Source organism: Camelus bactrianus, chromosome 8 (assembly GCF_048773025.1).
Source record: "Camelus bactrianus isolate YW-2024 breed Bactrian camel chromosome 8, ASM4877302v1, whole genome shotgun sequence".
Classification (NCBI taxonomy): domain Eukaryota; kingdom Metazoa; phylum Chordata; class Mammalia; order Artiodactyla; family Camelidae; genus Camelus; species Camelus bactrianus.
The window spans coordinates 22,569,559-22,590,868 of NC_133546.1; the positions used below are offsets into that span (position 1 = coordinate 22,569,559).

General features: G+C 42.6%; 1 protein-coding gene across 2 annotated transcripts in view; it reads right to left on the reverse strand.

Annotated features, from left to right (window-relative positions):
- Nucleotides 1–1,419: 1,419 nt before the first annotated feature.
- Nucleotides 1,420–21,310, reverse strand: part of HECA (hdc homolog, cell cycle regulator) — a 38,281-nt gene continuing 18,390 nt past the window's right edge. Inside the window, exons 2-5 of one of the 2 annotated variants that reach the window (XR_012508573.1) lie at nucleotides 12,832–13,872; nucleotides 7,861–8,015; nucleotides 5,548–5,666; nucleotides 4,898–5,034 (exon numbers count right to left, since the gene is read on the reverse strand). Coding sequence is in view for 1 of the 2 variants with exons in the window: in XM_074368260.1 (XP_074224361.1) it covers nucleotides 4,870–5,034; nucleotides 7,861–8,015; nucleotides 12,832–13,872 (1,361 nt within the window). In the remaining variant the exon portion in view is untranslated. Of the gene's footprint in view, nucleotides 5,035–5,547; nucleotides 5,667–7,860; nucleotides 8,016–12,831; nucleotides 13,873–21,310 lie in introns of both variants that reach the window. The other variant, XM_074368260.1, reaches the window with a different exon arrangement.

Genomic DNA, 21,310 nt, shown 5'->3' on the forward strand with positions numbered 1-21,310 from the left:
ACTAAATTCTGATCTATCTCTAAATTCTGTGACTGTTATGGCTATAAGTTTTCTACTTTAGGCACTTAGGTAATTAACTTTAGGTAATTAGAGAGCTCCAAACTTGATTTTAAAGTCTAATCTAAATTTTCAAACAAGCGTATTAGAACCACTGGCATGGTGTCCATCACCAGTAAATGGTGATATGGTGACAGTTCCATTTGGACACTGACAAATGTAATAATCAGTGTTTTTACTGAACTCTAGAAGACAAAGTGCTTTGTTTATTTTTATTTTTGCTGTCCCTGAGGATTAGCAATACCAAATCAGGCTTATATAAGGTAATTATCACAGTGCTGAAGTTTGCCATTAGAAGAAAAAAAAATTTTTTAACACATTACTTCTAGTACATCTGTACAACACTTTACTGTCTTCAAAGATATTTCTCATTCATTAGATAAGGTTTACCCCAGGTGTAGAGAGCCGAAAGAACGTGAAAAGAGCAAAAAGCTCAAGAAAAGCTTTTTTTCTTCCAAAATTTAACTCTTTACTAGAGAAACAGCCTATATAATAATTAGCAGTCTAACTGTGGCTTAAGTCAAAACATAAGCAAGATTTAAAGAAACTGAAACCACTAAGAGCAAATAAGATTTTTCTTTCATTAAACTTAATTCTTAATAACTGTTTAACTTTGAGGTTTTTTCTTTCTATTGTAGTAAGAACTGTATTTTCCTTACAATTGCAAAGGAGTTTTGTTGACATAAAATCACTAGTAGAAATCATAATTTCCCAAGTCCTTAAGGCTTTTAAATAAAATTTATGCCTCAGATGTCTGTAGTAAATAAGTCATTAGACAGGCTTTGAGTCAACTGGAGACTCTTTCCTCAAGCCACATTCCCACATCTTATTTTGTGTTCTGACAATTTTGTGGATTTCAATCCATTGGCTGAGAATAATATCTGAAATGAACGGGACAAGGAGATTTGAAAGCTAAGCTTTAGTTGATCACAGTGCATCAAGTCAGCAAAAAGTTTAAGTACAACTCAGTTCTCATTTTCTTATAATAAAGAAGCATGAAATCCAGGCTTTTCATTATGAAAATTGCTACAGACCAACAACAACAAAAATTGAAGAACAGGACTATCTACCTATTCAATAGAGTTCCCTGTAACCAGAACAGTAATTGTGGATTATCCATATGGGACCAAATTTGTTACAGAGAATGTTTATTTTGTTGCAAAAGGAATTTACATGTGACATACCATTTTCAAACAGCATAAAAAGTTTATTAGATGCAGTAGTGACTTTGAAATGGCTATCTGAATAGTGATCAAACCTTCAGAAAGTCTTCTCTACTATCTTTTCTGATCAAACAATCCCAAACTCAAAAACCCAGAATCCCAACAAAAAATAGTGACACACTAAAAAGAGAATACAATATTAGTTTCTGAAATTTTATTTTTTAATACATACAGTTCACAAACAGAAACCTTCTAACACCACACAATTCCATAGCCAAATGTTTCAATTTTATCAACATTCTTTAACTATTTACACTGTCTTCCCGTAACAAAAGTGCAATCCAAGACATCTTGACAAGAAATCTTTACTGACAAGAATATATTTTTGAGCTGGTGTTAATGATGCGCATCTATTATATTTTCTTCCAATTACCTGGAATGATAACAAAGTCAACAGGACATAGAGATGAACTGGGTCAGGCAGCACCCTTTTTATAGGAACCAAAACACTGAACAAGAGCACTTTCTCCTTACCTCCTCTCCAACCTCCAACTAAAATTACCCAAAAGCATGAGACTAAAAAGAAAAGCAAACTGGAGTTAAGAGAAAAGCAAACTGATCTGGGGACAGGAGAAGAGGCGGCGTGGTAAGCAGGGGTCTTACCAGACAAAACAAAAGATTTCACCAAGTTTGTCTGGGTGATCTACTAAGTTACGTGTCAGTATATCTGTTAGTTTTAGGATTTAAACACCTAACAATATTCTTTCCTGATGAGTTAATTCCCCCCTAAACAGATATGAAAATACCTTTTACTCCAAAAATGAGCGAGCTTCTTCTACAAAATTGGAAATTAAAGACTGTTTGGGGAATGTTCTTTCTTATTGCAATGGGTTAATTCACCCCACTCCCCAACTTCACAGCCGTCTATCTTTTAAGCTGTCATCCCCGTTTATCAACTGCTGCAGAGGCAGCCAGAGGAGAGTGAAGGACTGAGATGGCCTGAAGAGCAAAGGATGAGATGATCAGAATGAGTCTTCCCACTAAAACTAAAGCAGGTAATTTCATTTGTTCAGGGTAATATAACTCTTCAAAATAAACACTAGATAAAAAAAGTAGGTAAAAATCACTTATTAGTCACTTATGAGTGGGTTCATGTCACTGAACACTGTCAGAAAAACAGAAAATGTATCTCTTGGGTAACTAATACCCTTTAATATCCAAGCCACAACAAAAATAATCATCTTTTTTGATATATTCCAATTCCCATCAAGGTATTCAGAGCAAAGTATTTGGAGAAAGTGTAGAGAAAAATATTAAGGTCAGCAGATTTCCAAAATAAGATTTATTCTTCACATGGTTGCATACTCAATTACATACAAAATCAGCTAAACTTTTGCAAATTTAGACAAGAATGCAATGCTTCAAAGGCAAAAGACATTCTCAAAAATAATATCTATGCCTCTCCTTTTATGTAACTTCAGCATCCTAGAATCCTAACTTAATCATCAAAATAAAGGCCAAAAACAAATTTTACTCAATTACAGTGAAAGTTCATCAGACTTATTTTTCAGACAGTAGAAAACAATATAAGGACAAAATACTGAATGCATCAGACACTACACGTGTGGCAGGTTTAGGCTGAGGAGCTTACTGAGTGTGATCTAGATGTAAACTTTAAGCTTCAGAACAACAATATAAGCAGGTTTCTCTTCAAAGATTTAGGTGGGTTAAAGAACAGCATTACAAATATTTTACTATTCATTTTAAATTCAGAAATAAAATCCAATGGCACTCTGAAGACAAGAGAAACTCACCAATTTTTATACCTGGGTACATGAAAGAATCAACAGGGAAACAGCTAATTCAGTCACAGTTTTGTGTATTGAAGACAGATTTGCAAGGGCTATGTCTTACAGACCTCTTCATTGCATCAAACGCTGTCAGACCAATAACAATTTTCTGCTTCTTTCAGACATTGAGCATTTCCCCCTACTGTGAAATATTTTTCAGATCCTCAAACATCAAACTAGACACAATCAGCTGAATTACAATCATCCAAACTGAAAGATGAAGAATATTAGTCAATCTATGGGTTCTTTAATGCTGTGTTCTTTCAAACAAAACATCGAATATTTCAGGCAGCAGAACTGAAACTCACTTGCCATAATGCCTAAGCACTTCTAAGAGGAAAAACAACTGTTTCTCTGAGGAAAAAATGGTATAAACGAAGTAAGTATTAGAAAATGTTCACATAACCCCAAATTTAGCCACCCATAGAAGGATCGTATTCTCAGCATTCTTTTAGCATATATGCGTATTTTACCTGAAATTATCAAATTCATTTTTGAGAAATCATATTCCAGTTCCAGTTCTGTAAAGGTATGGGGTGCCAGTTATTTAAATTATCACACTCTAGTGAACAGAAGGCTGTATTTTGGTAAGCTCAATACTCTGACTAATCATATTCTATAAATTATCATCTTTTTCACCAAAGGAAAGGTGTCATGAAGATCTTTGAAAAATCTACTTTCAAACATATTGTTATGCATTACAATCAGTGACTTTCCAAAATGAAACACACTTTAAAAAGAAATATTAACATTTTTTTTTTCTCATAGCCCCACAGATATGTTTCTCCTTTCCTTCTTAGGATCAAATCTTTGATTTTGGAAACTCAGCATTAAATGGGTAAAATGCAGCCACAGCAATCTGGGGGGAAGATAAGTAGAGCAAGGACTGGTTCTGAAACTTAGCAGTTAGGGTCTGCGGCTGTGAGATTTATCCTGTGAGAAGGATCTGACATCAAATGGCACTTGGACAGTGCACGACCTACATAAATCAGTACTGCCCAAATCACATTACTCATGGATTCTCCTTAAGAGTTTGACCAACTTCAGAGACACAATTCAAATAACAGGGTTCTGCCTTTTTGCCCTCTTGAGTCGGTGTGCATCATTTCCAAATACATTTGGCATATTCTCTTTGTTACAGATCAGCTTACCTTAAAAATCGGTGCAACACCAACAGTTTGCATATGTCTTATAATTTGGATATTATTTTCAGTATGAAAACTGGCTGCTAAATTGCAACAGGGATAGGGTCAGGGCTCACGTCCACTTTCAAATAATCTGTCAGTGAGGGTCACCTGCAGGTCAGGTGCGCTGCAGAGCACTGCACCAAGGTGGACTAACCCACCACCAGCTCTCCAGGCACAGACTTACATTCACTTGTCTTGTGTTCTTCCCAAGGCCCAGTGAAGATCTAAAAGCGGGTCTGCTTTAGACAGTTAACGTTTTAGTAAGAGTTTCTTCCCAGCACCTACCATGCCCTTAGTTTCCCACCACATAATCCCTTTCCTAAATTCACCCCATCCTCCCCACCACCTTAAAAGCTGCATGAGAGACTCTTAGTGATAGCGAACCACTCCCCCAGACTCACAGGAGGCCCCAGGTGGGCTCTGGTCACAACCACAGACCAACACTCAGGAGTCAAGAGAGGGCAGGGGCAGCGCCCTTTCAGTGGCACACATACACAAAGGAACTCTCCTCTGAATTAGAAAAGAAATTAATGTCGCAGTCTGCTTCCCTAGAAAAGATATGTAATAAAGTAACAATATCAATAAAATAGCTAGACTAAAGCAAAGCTTTCATCAATACGCTTCGAGAACCTTGAAGGAGGAAAATGGCTTCACGAAATGGTAGTCCAGGTTGCCACAGTGTGGGCACTGCTGGACGTTGCTGTACTCGGAGAAGTACTGCATGCCGATCCGCACGTCGATCACAGGCTTCCCGCAGTGCTTACAGTTCAGGCGGGCCTGGGGGAACACAAGACGCCGTGAGTCACAACACCCCCTGTCCCACGGCACCGCCAAGGTCATCCCAGCCAAAATGCGAGACTGCCCGACCTGGGAAACCAATCAAGAGTCTAGCGAAGCATCCCTTTTATTACCCAAAACAGGGTGCGCAGAGCATCAGATAAGCATAAGGCACACACTCAAATGTTCACCATCGGTCTGAAAGGTTAGTGACTGTGCGTCTCCCTCCCGACATGCAGCGCCGCCTGTAGCCACACCTGCTGGTGGGAAGGAAATTCTCAACTGGTACTGCCTCAACTAACGTTCCCCTAACAATCGGAAATCCCTTCCCCCTGGATTTTATGAAGTGGCTGACGCCAACTTCTCTCATCCAGACCTGCATGAAATTTCTCTGAAGATTTTTTTGAGTTTATTTTTAAAATTCATATATATTTTTTACTCTACTCCTTACTACATTTCTGTTTTCTTTGAGGTAAAAATAAAAATTCCCTAAAACACTCTAGTAAAATTAACCATCCAGGAAGAAGGGCTCTGTTCATCCTGAGGCTTCTGGAACCCACGAGCAACTGGATCTTCACTCATGCCTGGGCCTCCCTCTGACAGCGCAAGACCAGAGGCTTTCAGCAACAGGTCTAAGGAATTCAGCAAATAACCAGAAATTACAAATACAACAGACTCTCATTTACATTCTTTCTAAAAAGGTAACAGAAAAATATAATCTCGCTTTGCCCTCAAAACCCTCCTGCAAGATAGGGAGTAGTACATGAATTTCAGATGATGAAACTAAGGCACATGGTGATAAAGCAACGTGTGCAAGACCACGCAGTTAGGGTTAGGAGGCAGAAGGGCTGGGTCTGAACCACAGGCGCTCACCCCAGAGCCGGCCCTCTGAGCTGCCACATGGACCACCCTTCTATAAACTGAGAGAAACACCCTTTAACTGACTAATTTCTCTAAAGAATATTAAAAGTGAGATTCTAAGCAAACCTCTCTCTTTAACCTGTTATTCCTTCCTAATTACTAATTCTTGCGTATGTTCGGCTCAAAGTCTTATTGGAAGACATTCCTTGATGCTTTTGGTAGCATCTAACACTTGTACATTTTCAATAAATAGAGCTGATTTTTTTTTAAAGCCAAAAGTAATCAAATATGTTTTTCATTTCAGTAAGAGGGCCAGAAAAGGAACGTCTGGGCTTAAAAGAAATACACAGTCAGCAGCACAGGCCGGGTGTGGCAGTCTGATCTTCTGCTTTTCCCTCTGAAGACGAGGAAACAACCCCACTGCCTTCTAGGGGTGGAGCAGGAAGAGCACAGGGCTGGGAGCTACCAGGCTGTAGCCACGGCTGTGACACATGCGGGCAGACCCGGCTAAAACACTCTACTGCTCAGGCCTCCACCATATGCGGAAAGTAAGAGGACGGGGATAGACATCTTCCCCCACCCCCAGGCCTTTCTCGAGCTAATGTTCTATGAGGCCCAAACATTCTTTCACTTCCTTATTTCTTTAAAAGATAACCCTCCCCGGTGTGTGTGGGAGAGAGAAGCCCCTTCTTTCTGTTTCTCTCAAGAGCTGGCATCAAGGCACAGTGGGCATTATAAAATGCTACAGTGAATAACTAAAAGACAATACCTCATTTCCAAGGCTAAGTTTCAAAATGGAAATGTGGTCCATGTATTAGAATGGAGTAAAAGGTGTCAATCCTATCTGAAATCAAACGACAGGCTATGAATGGCCATTTAGGTCTCCCGTGACCATATTTCTCATCTCAGGTCACTAGCGCAGACACAGCATAGCTGAAATACCGACTCGGCCGACCTTTTACTTCAACCAACACAGCTTCTCTTCTGAATAAACTGCTAATAGTCAGAATTTCTCTACAAAAATCAAACCATAATGCTAAAGATATAAAACTATGTAATAAACTAATTAAGTGTTTAACAGGTATTTATATTAAAGGCTTAGCCACTGAAGAAGGAAGAAAAATATCTCTCCTACCTATGAATATTGAGGAATTACATAACAAGTGTTTTCTTGTCTCAAGCACTTAGAAGTAAACCAAGATACTTCCAAGGATTCTGTCTCCTGTGTTTCTATGGACTTGAGTTTTCACCTGTTAACACCTCTCTCTTTTCCTCATGACAGCTAAATTCTGGATGCTCTCAGCATCAGCAAATGCCTCTCCTTAGCAGAGTTTTATGGATTACAAATCCTTCCCGTTAACCTCAAACACCTTACAAGGCAGGCAGTTTCTGAGTAATTGCACTGTCCCACAGAACGAAACCAAAAGAAAGTTCTATCTATTAAAGAAAGTGAAACTTTCTTCTCTCCTTTTAAATAACAACTTCTTCTCACTAGAAATTTATTATACGTTAATCATACAAAACATTAAAAAAATATAAGTAAGCAAAAAGAAAACTAAAGGAACAACTCAACTCAGTCCACCATCCAGAGACAAACTCTGGTAACAGGTTAGCAGATTCCTTTTCAAGTTCACTTTTTACAAATGGGAAGCATACTATTATGCCATTTAAAACCTGCCTTTTTGACTTAAAATAATGAAAATATTTCCCACATAATTACACATTATTCTATAATACTCCTTTTAGTGACTGCATAGTATTTCAATGACAGCTGCACCAAGCTCTAGGAAATCCGCCATCACTGGGCACTCTGGGGAGTTTCCCGACTGCTCACTGCTGAGCATGCTCTCCAAGCCCTCACACCTCCTCCAGTGTGCCTGCAGTGCTGCCTCTAGCTTCTCTGCATTTGCTTGGGGAGAGAACCCTGATATCACCCACTGCTCACTCTGTGGGGTCCATACCAACCTGACAGCAAGGAGAGGCGGCCAGGATGTCATAGGTGTACATGGTGCCCAGCTGGTGCCAGCTGCCGTCCCACCGCGACTTACACTTGATGCAGATGATCTTGTGAACCCCTTCCAGGCAGTCCACGCACACCGCGTACAGGTGCATGAGCCTCCCTGTGCACAGAAGACACGATGCTGAGAGTGGCTGTCAAAGAAATCACCTTTTGTCTCCAGAGGGGATTTAAAAAATGGCTCCTCTATCAGTTATAAGTGAACACTTTATCATTTGAATAAATATAAAAAGCAAAATAGATGACATTTATCATATATCCCTAAACTGCCCTTTTAGAATAATAATGGATTACTATTGTCAATGGGACACGGGCTTTAAGTTCAATCTCATGAAATACTTGCTTCAATTCACTTTTCAGAAAAGTGCTGGCAGGTTTACAATGCAGACATCCAAACTCAAATAACCAAGCCACACGTGCTCAAAACCGGCCTATGATCACACAGGACTTTCTCCTCAGAGGTCTAGTGGGACATACAGAGGCTGAACCAGCAATGCTGGTCTGTACTCATGAGCTCTTGTCCATTAACAAGCCCCACCATAAAAAAGTCCAAAGTCTGTCTTGGGTTTGGTAGCCCAGAATTATACCACAGCCAAAATTACTATGTTAACTGCTCTTGTCTCCAAAATTGCTCAGTCATCACCACATCCAATTTAGGAACCAGAATTATATCTTGTGTTTTTTTCCCCAAAGGAGTTCAATGTCTTATTGTTTACTGGGATCCTGAAAGTCACAAGCCTATTCCTCCATTATTTATCAATATCTAACGCTTGTAAAGAAAAGATGTCACCCCAGTTCATGTTGAAGGGTTCAGGGTCAAATTAGGAAAGAGCTGGAATGCCCAGAACCTGCCTGGGCTGTACATGACAGCAATGGTGCTGCTCTCTGTGTGGGGACCGGGGCTCCTCTGTGCTAAAACTACCATCAGGAGAGCACATCCTCTTAAATGATTCTTATTCAGAAAGCACTGCTCACTCCATCACCCAGACCATGCTCTTCATCTTTTCAGTGGTTAAGGACCAGCCTGCTCCTTATCCATTGGAAAGGTCTAAATGGTACTTAAAGGAAACCTTGCATTTCATTTGCTTACAAGACTCTCTCTCCCTCCTTGAGGGCAAGAACTATGTCTACTCATCCTTGAAAGCTCAGCGTCTAGCACAATATCTGGAATGTGGAAAGCACTCCATAATTGTATGTTGTGTGAATGAATAGGATAATGTTAACAGCCAAAGACATTAAAACCTTGGGGCCTCTATGCCAAAAGTGGGACGGGTCACAAGAACTTCTTGCAATACTGCCCATCTGTGCTGCAGGGCACTGAAAGTAAAAGGGTCTCACATGCCATGACCACTCAGAGGCACCTCAGGCATTTCAGGCTGTCAGTTCAGTACCTAGGAGCCAATGGAAAACGCTTCATTCCAGTTTCCCTCCTAGACTTACTCACTGCAATTCTCAAACACTCAAGGACACCCAGGTGGCGACGGAGTTGACAGAGAACCTGTACTGAGTGCTCACCAAGGGCCTGGCACTGTGCTAGGAGGCTGCACAAATTAGTTCATTTAACCCTCACAACAATCCTATAAGGTAGGCATTATTCTTATCCCCATGTCAGAGAGGAGGAACTGAAGCTCAGAGAGCTGGAGGAGCTGGCCCAAGTTCATGAAGATAGTAAGTAGCAAAGTCCAGACTTGAATTCATATCTTACTCCTAACCTCCAGGCTACCTCATGGGAATTCCCGGCCTGAACTGAGTCTCTAGATTTGTTTTAGTTACTATTATACGTTGTCCTAAATAAGGAGAATTTAAAATTTCTAAATTCTAGTGTTGTGAGTTCAAACAAAAAGTAGATTCCTGAGAGAACAGTCACCTGTGGTTCCAAGCGGTAAAGAAGCACCAAAAGAAATTTCAAACTAGATAAATCTTAATACAGTATTAATACCAAACAAAAACATCTTCTGGAAAAGTCAGGGAACTGAGGCTGGCGCTGGAGGCTGGGGAGGGCAGTGAGGGGGCAAGGGCGGGGGAAGGGAGTGACAATCCACACGGTCCACCACTGGGAATAACACATTATTTCAGCAGCCTATAATCAGCTGCAGCCTGGAATCCTGTGGCCTGGAACGCGGCCTTTCTACTGGAGTTGAAAGTGCTTTAAGAAATGCATGGTTGAAACTCTGACAGAAGAAATGACTGATGCTGGCTTGCTTTAAGAAAGACTGCACAGACTTCTCCAAGATGAGGCAACAAAAATACTGACACAGGTCAAGGCCCCACCTGTGGCACTGGCTTGTCTGGAGCAGATAAAACACCCAGATCTTCATATTGTATCATCGACAGTTAAACTTCACAAGATCTAGTGTATCCACTATCTATTTGTGGATGTGTATGTACTTAGGTGTGTACACACACACACACACACACGCACAGAGTTCTTGGGCCTGTCTCAAGCCGAGAGAGAGAGGGGCCACGCAGCTCCCATCCTCACGGTCTTTAACGCTACCCTGAGAATGCCCAGACTAGTCTAGTGGGAGGTGAAAGAATATACAAGCGGGGATAAGCCATTCTAGCCGAAGTCTGCCAGCTGCTAGATGCGTGTGAGAGGCCATCCCAACCAACCAGCCCACAGAACTGTGAGAAGTTAAAAATCATCACAGTTTTAAACCACTAAGTTTCAGAGTGGTTTGCCCTATAAAAAAGGCTAAAAGACATAGGAGAGTAGATGAAACTCTAGCAAATGAATGAATGAGACCACTTCCCACAAATTCATCTCCCTTTCCCTGCTGAGAAAGATAAAACAGAAAATAGTATCCATGAAACAAGGACAGGATGCTATTAAAAAGAACTTTTGGAAATGACAAATATGAGAACAGAAAATCTTAAACTCAGTAAAAATACTGGACTATAAAGTCAAGGAAATCTTCCAGAAAACAGAATTAAGAATAAAAATATGAACAACAGGGCCAAAAACATATGTAATAAAGGATTTCCCCCACCTCTAAAAAAGCAGGGGGGGTGGGGGGAAGCAGTCTAAGAGATCCAACATCTGATTAATTGTTCTACAGAATTAAAAAAAAAAAGGGAAGAAATCATCAAAGAAATAAATCAAAAGAAAATTTCCCCAATCTGAAGACTACAAGTTTACAAAATCAAAAAGCCAAGAAAGCATCCTGCACAATGAATGGGAAAAAAAAAAAAGAGAGAGAGAGAGTGAGAGAGAGACATCATGGTGAAACTTCAGAATACTAGATACAGAAAATCTAAAAACCTCTGGAGGATAAGAAAGGGGAATAAAGAACAGGAATAACAATAATATTAGATTTCTCAATTGCAGCATTGGAAGACAGGAGACAGGGAAGAAACGCCTTCAAAATTCCAAGGGGAAAATATTTATAACTTGGAAGACTATACCCAGTCAACTAGCAATCAAGTGTGAAAATAGAATCAAGATATTATCAGCCTTTCAAAATCTCAAAACATCTATTTCCATGCTCGCTCTCTCTCAGAAAGCTCCTAGGGGATACTTCTTAACAAACTGAGGAAATTAACTGAGAAAAAAGAAAGATCTAGGAAACAAAGATAAAAAAAAAAAAAAATAGGAAAAAGATGAAGGAATCCTGGAAGGACAGCTATGTACAGCAGGTATTAAGTGCACCAGGATGGACAGGTGCAGGAAAATGAAAGGTTCCATAAGGGAAATTTCTAGGAAAAAAATCATAAAATGTCTGATAGGTATGTGGAAATGTTTTTGAAAGGTGATGTGAAAAGCTACTGAAGAGTTAGAACACCAGCCAAAGCTCCAAAAAAGGCTAAGCAAATGAAAACATGAAGCAATTATTAACTTTGATAAAAACAAAAGGTGTCCTAGAACATACGGTATTCTATATACAAAATATATCTACAGTTCTTGGCTCAGCACTAAATATTTACATACTCATAGTAGCAAAAGTATTAAGGACTTAACTAAGAATTGTGATGTATTATCCTGAGAGAAAGGGTAAGATGCAAGAAAGCATAGTCAACCACCTTAAAAGTAAATCAACAGGTAATATCTAAAATTGAAGAATAAAGATAATTTTAAAAATATGATGGTAAAAACCCCAAGAACCAGTTAAGATCTGAAAGTGTCTCTGGGAAGTGAGACAGCAGGGGTTGGGGGGAAGATGTATCATTTTTACTATGGGCTTTTTAGCACACATTCAAAGTCAGAAACAGGTTATATGTCATGCATCCCATCTTTGTTTAAATTCAATAGTTTTATATGAATTGACAGAGTCCTCTGTCAACTGACCAACCCCCTGTCATTCAATTTATGGCTGAAATATCCCGGTCTTTGTGTGTCATCCACAGCACCAATCATCTCCCTACCCCTCACCACCAAGGTAATATCTGAGCTTTCAATGACCCTCCATTTTCCTTCTGCTGCTATCAGGTAAGTCTCATCTTTCATAACTTTCAAGAGTAATTCAACTAATCTAAAAATACGTTGGCCCTCTCTGACCCCGCCTTTCCCTCACTGCATTGTGTTCACAAGGATCAAAGAGAATACACACCTTGCTGGGCACGTTAACACAGGTTTCAAAGGCAACTATTTGACAGCAAGTAAAACATTTATGCAGTTCCTTCTCTAAATTTCCCTCCAATTATGAAAAACTATACACCAGGAATCCTCTCTCGAAATTACAGCAAAACAAAAACATCAGATTACCCACCGGGACAACTGCACTTGGTACAGGGACATCAGAGTAAAGGACACCACCTCCACCACCTCAACCGGCAGAGCTGAAACATTCAAATGTTAGCTAGCTCCTGACTAGGACAAAAAACACCGTCGGTTCAAATTAAGCCAAAACAGAGCAATCCCTTCTTGTTCGCTTTCCACTCCTCACAAACAGAAAACAGGCAAGGTGAATGAACACCTGTACCTTGAAGGTGACAGGGAACATCGTACTCGATCTCATCGTGTCTCGAAGGGCTTAAGAACAGAGTCCCGTCCACCAGTGGGAACTGCTCGAACACCGGCAGCGCCCGGTGGCACAGGGCGCAGTTCACCACGTTTCTGTGGCTGGCGCTGAGGGCCGCGAGGATGAACTTCCGCAGATCCTCGCCCTGGCCCATCTGGGCATCGTCCTCCATCCGCACGTGGAAAGTGTTCAGCTTATGCCGGGGGATGTGAGCGAGCAGCTCTGAGAGGTCGAGGCGCCGCAGGAACTGCACGGGCGTGTCGAAGTGGCCCCCCCTGTGAACCGACAACCCCGCCGGGCTGTAGTCAAAGTGGGCGTTTCGGAACACATGGCCCCCCGCCAGGGCCTTTTTGTGAGGCTCCAGGTGGATGGCGTTCTTTAAGAACTCCCCGAGGTACCTGGAGGAGCGGGGGCCGCTGAAGTGGGCAGGGGAGAGGATGGAGTAGCCAGTGGGCGGGGACTGGCCCGGGGAGCCGCAGGGGGACCGGGCGCCGTATGCAGCAGCCCCCACGGCTTTCTCCTGGGAGTTCTGCCGGTCCATGGAATGCCGGCGGGGGAGGTCGTGGGCCAGGCCTTTCTGAGGCTTGGTGGGCGGCCGGCACTTTTTTGCCTCCTCTACCGCCTCGCCGGGGGGCCTCCCCGTGTTCTTCTCCGACCCCGACTTCTTCTTCTTCTCATCCTGCATCCGCTTCACCTGGTACCAGTCTGTGTCCTTCTTCAGGTGGCCCTGGCCGCAGCGGCAGGAGCAGAAGCGGAAGGCCAGGTCGTAGCCCTTCTTGGTCCACATGTTCTGGCGGCACTGCTTCTCGTTCCAGCTGCGGGCCCGGCCGATGCAGTTGAACTGGACCAGGATGCTGCTCTCCCACTCGTAGAAGCACTGCAGGTGCATCCAGGTGCTGTAGGGGCAGTGCTCGTTGTTGCACACCACCTTCTGGTAGTCGTCCTTCTCCAGGTCCACTGGCCTCCCGAAGCTGCAGATCAGGGGCGTCGCACAAGGCGCTTCTGGGGAGAAGCACAGAGAGAGAGAATCAGCGCGCAGGAGGAGGGATTCCAGCCGACACCGACTCACAGATCAAAGCTACATCCCGCCTGGGCCCATTCACGCCAAAGGCATGATTTTCCTGGGGTCAAGATTTCCACTACTGGAAGAACACCAGGCAGGATTAGAAAACACTGTTTTCTTCTGGTGTGATGTTGTGCCAAGGGAATTCATTTTCTGATATTTGTTATCTGCTGAAAAACATACCAATAAGCTTCAAAAAGTCCAAATCTTTCACGGGACAATTAGCTGTACATCAGTACTTGCAACAGTGTAATAGGAGGTCTTCCTGAGACGTGGATGTGATGACCGGCAGTTTCAGGGTTCTTTAAAAATGAATCACTCCAGTGAACTAGGAAATATGATGGAGCTACTTAACCAAGGTGATAGCTCCCAAAGGGCTCTCACAAAAAAAAAAAAAAAAAAAAAAAGAAAAGAAAAAAAAGAACAGGTGCACACAGAATTCCACTGCCAGGTCATGAAGGGAAAAAACAATCCTTCTTAATCTATCAGGACAGAAAGCAGGAATACCAAGATATCTCTACCCTAGTTAACCACATGCCCCACAGGGCACCCAGAAGGCTAAGCAGGTTCCCAGAAAGGAGGTAAAACCTGGTAACACAGAGTAGAACCCATTTCTTGAGAAGTGGATAGTATTTATTAAGATTTGGAATTCCACTGGATTCCTGTTACTTCAACATCCATAACATCTTCAGAAGGCCTCTCTGGAGGGCAGCACTACGCCGAGTGGGAGCTGCTGAGCTTGATCACAAAGGTTCCACGTGCCAAGCTCATGTTAGACTTTAACTGTCCTAGCTGAGAAGCTAGATGAGGACCTTGAGTGGAGTTCTGTTTACAAGCTCCCCCTAGTGGCAGTGTGGCAGGCGAGGCTACAGGCAGGAAGACTAGGCCAGGGTAGGGGTGCAAAGGGGAGGATGCAGTGATCCAGGGGACAGATGAGCCTAGATGAGCGCAGAGTTGGTGGGCAGGTGCTGGCGGGCAGTGAGGGCCACCCTGTTTTGGACCTGCTGAACTCACTGTGTCTGTGCACCACGGAGGTAGAGAAAGACACAACTGCAGCTCAAGATTTGGAGAAGAGAGCAAATCCCTGGACAGAGGGGCCTGCCCAAGAGGAGTGTGAAGAGTGGAAAAGAATCCTGGGAAGCAAGACTGAAAGGCTGGAGAAGAGTCCTCCACAGAGACTGGCAAAAGAGGAACTGAGAATTCACTGGAAGACAAGTCAGGAGAAAATTATAAGGCCACTGGTAAAGCTGTAAGAATAAAGGACTGTGAAATGCCCCAGAGCGACAGGAAGATAGGTGCTTCTCAACCTCTGCACTGCTGATATTTGAGGCTGGATATTCTTGGCTGTGGGAGTTGTCCTGTGCACTGTAAGAGGTTTAGAACATCTCTGCTAGATGCCAGTGACATCACCCTCCTTGACTGTGACACTCTAAATGTCTCCAGGCATTGCCAGTCACCCCTGGGGTCAAAATGGCCCCTCACTGAGAACTACTGGGTAAGATAAAGACTGAAAAGTCCTCACCAGCATGAGCAGTGAGCCGATCACTGACATTCAGTAAGGACAGTCCCAGGGGGGTGACGGGGGACAGGTCAGAGGAGGATGGTAAGGAGCGGATGGTGAAGTAAACAAAGCAGAAGCAGTACTGGTGACCTTCTAGAAAACTCTTTCCAGAGGAATAACTGTAGAAGGAAGGAAAGAGTGGGCAGAGGACAGCAAAGGCTAAGACCTACAAGCATGTTCATCAACTGGGGGACTGAGTGCCAAAAAGTCAGGACAGCCTGAAGATGCAGGAGAGGGAACAAGCTATGTAAGTCCCCCAAGCCCTCACAGCCTCCCCACTGGCCACTGATGACAAACACATGCCACCAAATGAAGCGGCATGGCTGATGGGACCCACAGAGCCTGTAACTCTGCATGTTACAGTTTCCCTTCAATGTGGGGTTCCAGGGCCTCAGCAAAATGGCCCTGCCCAACCTGTCTACACCCGTAGCTTCCCCTTCTAACTTTTGGGAGCCCACAACACTTAATCTTCACTTGTTCAAACCCCAGCCGCCTAGTGTAGCAATTCACGGCATGGACTCTGTAACCAGACTGCCCCGGTTGGAATTCCAGCAGTATCACTGAAGAGCTGTGCACTCTTGGACAAGTTACTTCACTTCTCTGTGTCAGCTTCCCCTACGTAAAATGCAGGTAACAAAAGAATGTATGGTTCTTACAAGGATGAAACATACTGATCCAGGGGCGGGGCTGAGAGCAGGGCCTGGCTCAGAGCAAACCTCCTCGCCTTCCTCCCATTCCTCAAAGCCCACCTCTAGATGCCAGTTTCACCAGGACTCCCCTCTTCTCCTGCATCCTGACCTCCCCAGCCCTAGCAAAGTTCTGGGTCTGAACCTTACTTGAGTCCCCACTGTGATCCCTAGTGGGTGATGACTCAGCAGAGGACGCCTATTACTCATCTCTGTGTCCCTTGTACCACTGTGCTCAGGCCTTGCATACATCCAGTGCTGAATAAAGTTGCATTAAAAAAGACACTGGGTGCATGAAACCCACACATGGCAAGGAGAGCAGAAGGAATCTGTAATCTTAGGCAGAAAGACCTAAACGTAGGGAAGCACACTGAAGAGAAGTAGAAGGGTAGTGTGTACACTGAGTACATTGACTACAGTCACCTGGGCTGTGAGACCTTCAGTGTCTTAAAATGTTAACTGGTCAATTAAATGAAGTTCAGTTGCTTTTATCTTCAATCCTTCAGAGAGCAGCCTTAAAGGGAGTGTCTCTGAAATGTAATGACAATAACCAAGGTTATATTAACCCAGGACTAAGGAAATCAAATTTAAAGAATGACCTAATAATACCTTTGCATTCACAATATCCAAACTTTGAAATTTTAAATGTTGAGATTGACCTGATTTTTCTTTTAAGAGTATTTTCACATTAAAGAAAAGTAGACTAAGAAGGGAAAAATTCTACTTAAATTTTTTCAAAAAAGCTGCAAATGCATCATTTAACCAGTCCTGAGCACGTCTATGGACCAGGTCTTTGGAGCTAGAAAAACTGGCAAATCATGCCATGCCAAGAGCCCTAACAAAGTACATGCCCAGATCACAGAGGCAGCACAGCTCCGCGTCTCTGCCCCTCCAAGTCTGTCATCATCAAAGCCGTTCTCACCTGCTTTCTACCCTCCAGGACTCTGCAATGAAGAGACTTACTCCAACTTGCCAGCTCTGCTAGCTTACATGTCAGCCACTTTGATGTGGCCTTGTCGCTAGTTCTCAAAAACAAAGACAAAGCCCAGGGCTATTTAACACCAAACATTGTGTGCAACAGACACCTCACCCTGCTACAGACTCCAGCCTGAGAGCGGGGCTCTGAGGAACAGGGCGAGTAACAAGCGAGCCTTGGGACCAGTGCGAGGGCTTCCAACAAGGCTTTTATATCAACACAGGCTTCTGACGAAGCCTGGGGGGGCTTCCCTCTCTACTCAAGGACATGACTTCCTTCAAGGCTTGGTTGGAAAGGCAGCTGGGAATGACGTGAGGAGTCTGGGTGCCAGTTCCGCTACTGACTAGTTGTTCGACGTGGAGTAGTTTCCTCATCCGTAAGTGAGGATAAAAATGCTTGCATTTACTAACCTCAAATACATGTGGAAACACTTTGTAAAGTTCCATAAAAACTCTTCTATGCTGCCTCCACCATAACTTTATTTCTGTTTTTCCTACTTTTCCTATCTAATGTTTTTGACACCCAGTAGGTTTTAGAAAGTAAAGAAATTAATAACGTCCATACCTCTTTTTCAGTTTCTAAAGTCTTACAATTAACTAAAACATATAGGAAATGGTTTTTTAACTCTAAGAAACAGCACTGGTGGCATTCAATAAATCACATCTATAACAAATTAGCTGTATTATGGAAACATTTGATTATTTCTTGAAAGCTGTCTCTACATTTACAAAAATTGCTCTTAAGAATAGCAGTCCCACAAAGGTACAAATGGAATACAGACCGATCTGATTCAATTAAACCTTTAAGGGGAGGTGGGGAGAAGGGAATCCCATATTCAGGGAAGGCCTGTGTGGCACACCTCTCTTGGGACATTGGTCTAAGCTGTGATAGCACGACTAACAAACAAAACGAGAAAAGATTCCTTTATACGAAGTCAGCGTGGTATTTAATATTGTATATGAACACTCCAGTACCTGTTTCTACAGCTTCATCATCAAACATTCAGTACTCGGCTTCTGTTTCTCCCTGCCCAAGTGAAAATAATCAGGGCTCACCTCACTTTGAGCAAAAATCTCAAGGAGTTTAAAGTCTGGACAGTAAGATAACAAGGCTGGCGTCACTTTGGCTAAATCTGTCACCCTCCCCTACCTTCTCATCTGTATCCCTCTTCCCATCTCAGACCTCCATGCTCCCTCATCTGGGAAAAAGGAAGGATCTGACCATTGCCATTTATACTGGCTGCCCAACAAACCCAAAGCTCTTGACAAACTCATTCACACTAATAGGAACCTCCCAAACCAGAAACTGCTATTTTCAGCTTCACAACTGTGAAATTTAATGTTTTCACTACTCTTAAGACAGTTTCAAGCATCATAAGCAGATGGGGAGCTCGGCGGGGTAGAGCGGTGAGAAGGGTCTTCTGAAGTCATACGAGGCTTTCAAGGCAAAATCTAAGGTAGGAACTTGGTCATATGCATCCTCAAAACCCACTACTGTGAAAATCATACCAAGTGTCTAATAAATGTCTTGTTGAAGGCAAGGACAGCCCAACGGGATTTAGGACCCTACAGTGACAGAGTGATGGAGGAGGGGAAGGCGGGAAGGCAGGAAGGTGGTCCCTGGGGAGCACAGCCCACTGCTCAGCTCTGCTAAGTCCTGAACAGGTCTTCTAGATTCAGCCCAGGACTTCTCTCTCGGGGCAGAGCCTGGCCCTCCCCCTCACTTCCTCAAACTTACCATAATCTATTCTACCCTCCTTCAGTACCCTGGTATCAAATGCAAAATTTAGGGTTTCTGAACAACTTTTTTTTTTTTTAACGCGTCTGTTCCACACAGCAGTTCCTCTTACCCAGGAACACATCCCCTGTTTGCAGAGCAGGCTCCCCTCCAGGGATGATGCTTCTGACCAGAGGATCCTCATCCCCAGCTTCCTGAGAGGCCACAGAGAATGGTGATTGAGGACATGGACTCTGGAGCGAGCCAGCCAGCCCAGATTTGACTCTCAGTCTAAAACTTGTTAGTTTTAACACCTTTGACTTGTCACTTAACCTCCCTGTACTTCTGTATTTTTCACCTGCAAAACGGCATAGATAAGAGTACCTACCTCAAAGGGCTGCCGTGAGAATTAAAGGAGTTACTAAGGCAGTTTGAACAGGGCCTAGCACATAATGAGCACCATAAATATAAGCAATTATCATTAGAAGCCTTAGCACTTCATACTGTTTGATGTAAAAGCCAAAGGACTTTGAATGTGTTTAGAGCAAAGCTACAACCAGAAGTGACCACCCTCCTTCCTCTACACAGAAATAAGTGCAAGAAATGTACTGCCTGCCCACAGCAAACCAAGCAGGGTGCATGCCCAAAATAATTCACTAAATATTTACTGACAAGTTTTAAAGAAGCAGAAGGAAAATTCAGTCCTTCTAACCCCTAAAGCTGTTCTACTTGGTGTCAGACAAATAAGTACCTTTCTGTATGTATTTTTCAACCTACACGATCTCTTCTAAGCCTAGGTAACGGATTCATAAAGCATGGCTGCATTTGATTCATGGGATGTGTTTCTGAAAGACCTACATAATTCAAAACTGATTATCCCACAGTCTGGGGGTAGAGTATGGGGAATGCATCCTCAGAACACATAAATCTGTAGTCACAGGGTTGTATTTTTGCTTTACTGATGCTTTTTAATATCAGCATTATCTCTAATATCTCTCAGTTGTACCTCATAAATTGACAGTATGGCATATCATAGTGTTTTATCACATTTCGGTTCCAAATTTATAGATTTTCAGGATGTTTTTCAGCACCAGTATTAGCACATTTGGATATTTTGAAAGCTATAATAAAGACTTAAATTATAAGTTAATTTAAAAATAATAACACAAATGTCACCAAAATCCATGAAGATATTCTATAAACAAGAGTTCACATAATATTGCCAAGGGTTAGTATGTGTATCTCTTTATAAGAAAAGGTAATGACATTGGGTAACAAAGCATTTTTATAATTCAGTTGACCTGCTGGCTTTGAAAATATGAGATGGCTTGATGCATAATTTGGGGGAATGTGTCTGTTGAAATTCTGCACATAACATGACGCTTTTATTATTATTTATGTGTCATTACTTGAAATTTGCATAATTCAATTTGCATATAATGGGATCACACTGTACTAGGAAATAAATTAGCAGGTTGTCTTTTCTCCAGCTAAGAGATTTATATCTTGAGGGTGTTGGATCATGGAGAACTACACGGCACCCCAGCATTTCACATACTCATCGTGAAGGAACGGTAGGTCCAGGAGCTGTCTGAACCAAACCACAATACCACAGGATGGGAACAGAACTGCAGACTAAGTACATGCGTACGTGCACCAGTGTGTGCAATGTGCCCGTATGTGTGCATATATATATAACTGCAGAGAAACTGCCCAGTGTTAAACTAGCCCATTTTTAAAGACTCCAGAAAAGACTTCATCCTCCAGTACTATAATTCAATTTTAAAGCATTTTCCCTCCTTCTGTGAGACACAAGAGAGCTTGACTTTGATTATGCTTGTCAATGTCCTCCCCTTTGCTTGCACAAATATACAAAATATGGCCATAATCAAAACTCCTAAATCATGTTTTTATATGTAATTCCCATTTACCACCTAAGTTATAAGCACGGTATCCCCAAAATGTCAGCCTACTTCTCTACTGGTGCACCCAGAATGGTGCCTGGAGAGCAAAGGCCGTAGTGGAGCTGGCCCCTCCCTTTGCCTCTGGATTTCCAATGGTCTCAGCTGAAAGAAAAATGGCTTCATCTGCCCTCTAGTCTGTCCAACAGGTAAAACATAGTGCATGACTGGCAACAAGGGTCATCTGCAGACCAGGCACCTGTCAGAGAATACAATCCAGAACTCACTGCTGTTTAATATCTTCCAAAAGCTCAACTAAGAGAAACAATTTTTAAGAAAGATATCACAGATAATGGCCACACACTCCTCTAGTTCCAGTGGGGTGGTCTGGCCTGTGTAAATCTTACTAAGCCAGTACAAGGACTTTTGTTATGAAATGTAAATGCCTTTCAGGTGCATTGTGCCCTCCCTGGATCATCCGGACCTCCACCCCAGCCCCATGCATATACTTACTCAGGTGCCAGGACCCTGAAGGCA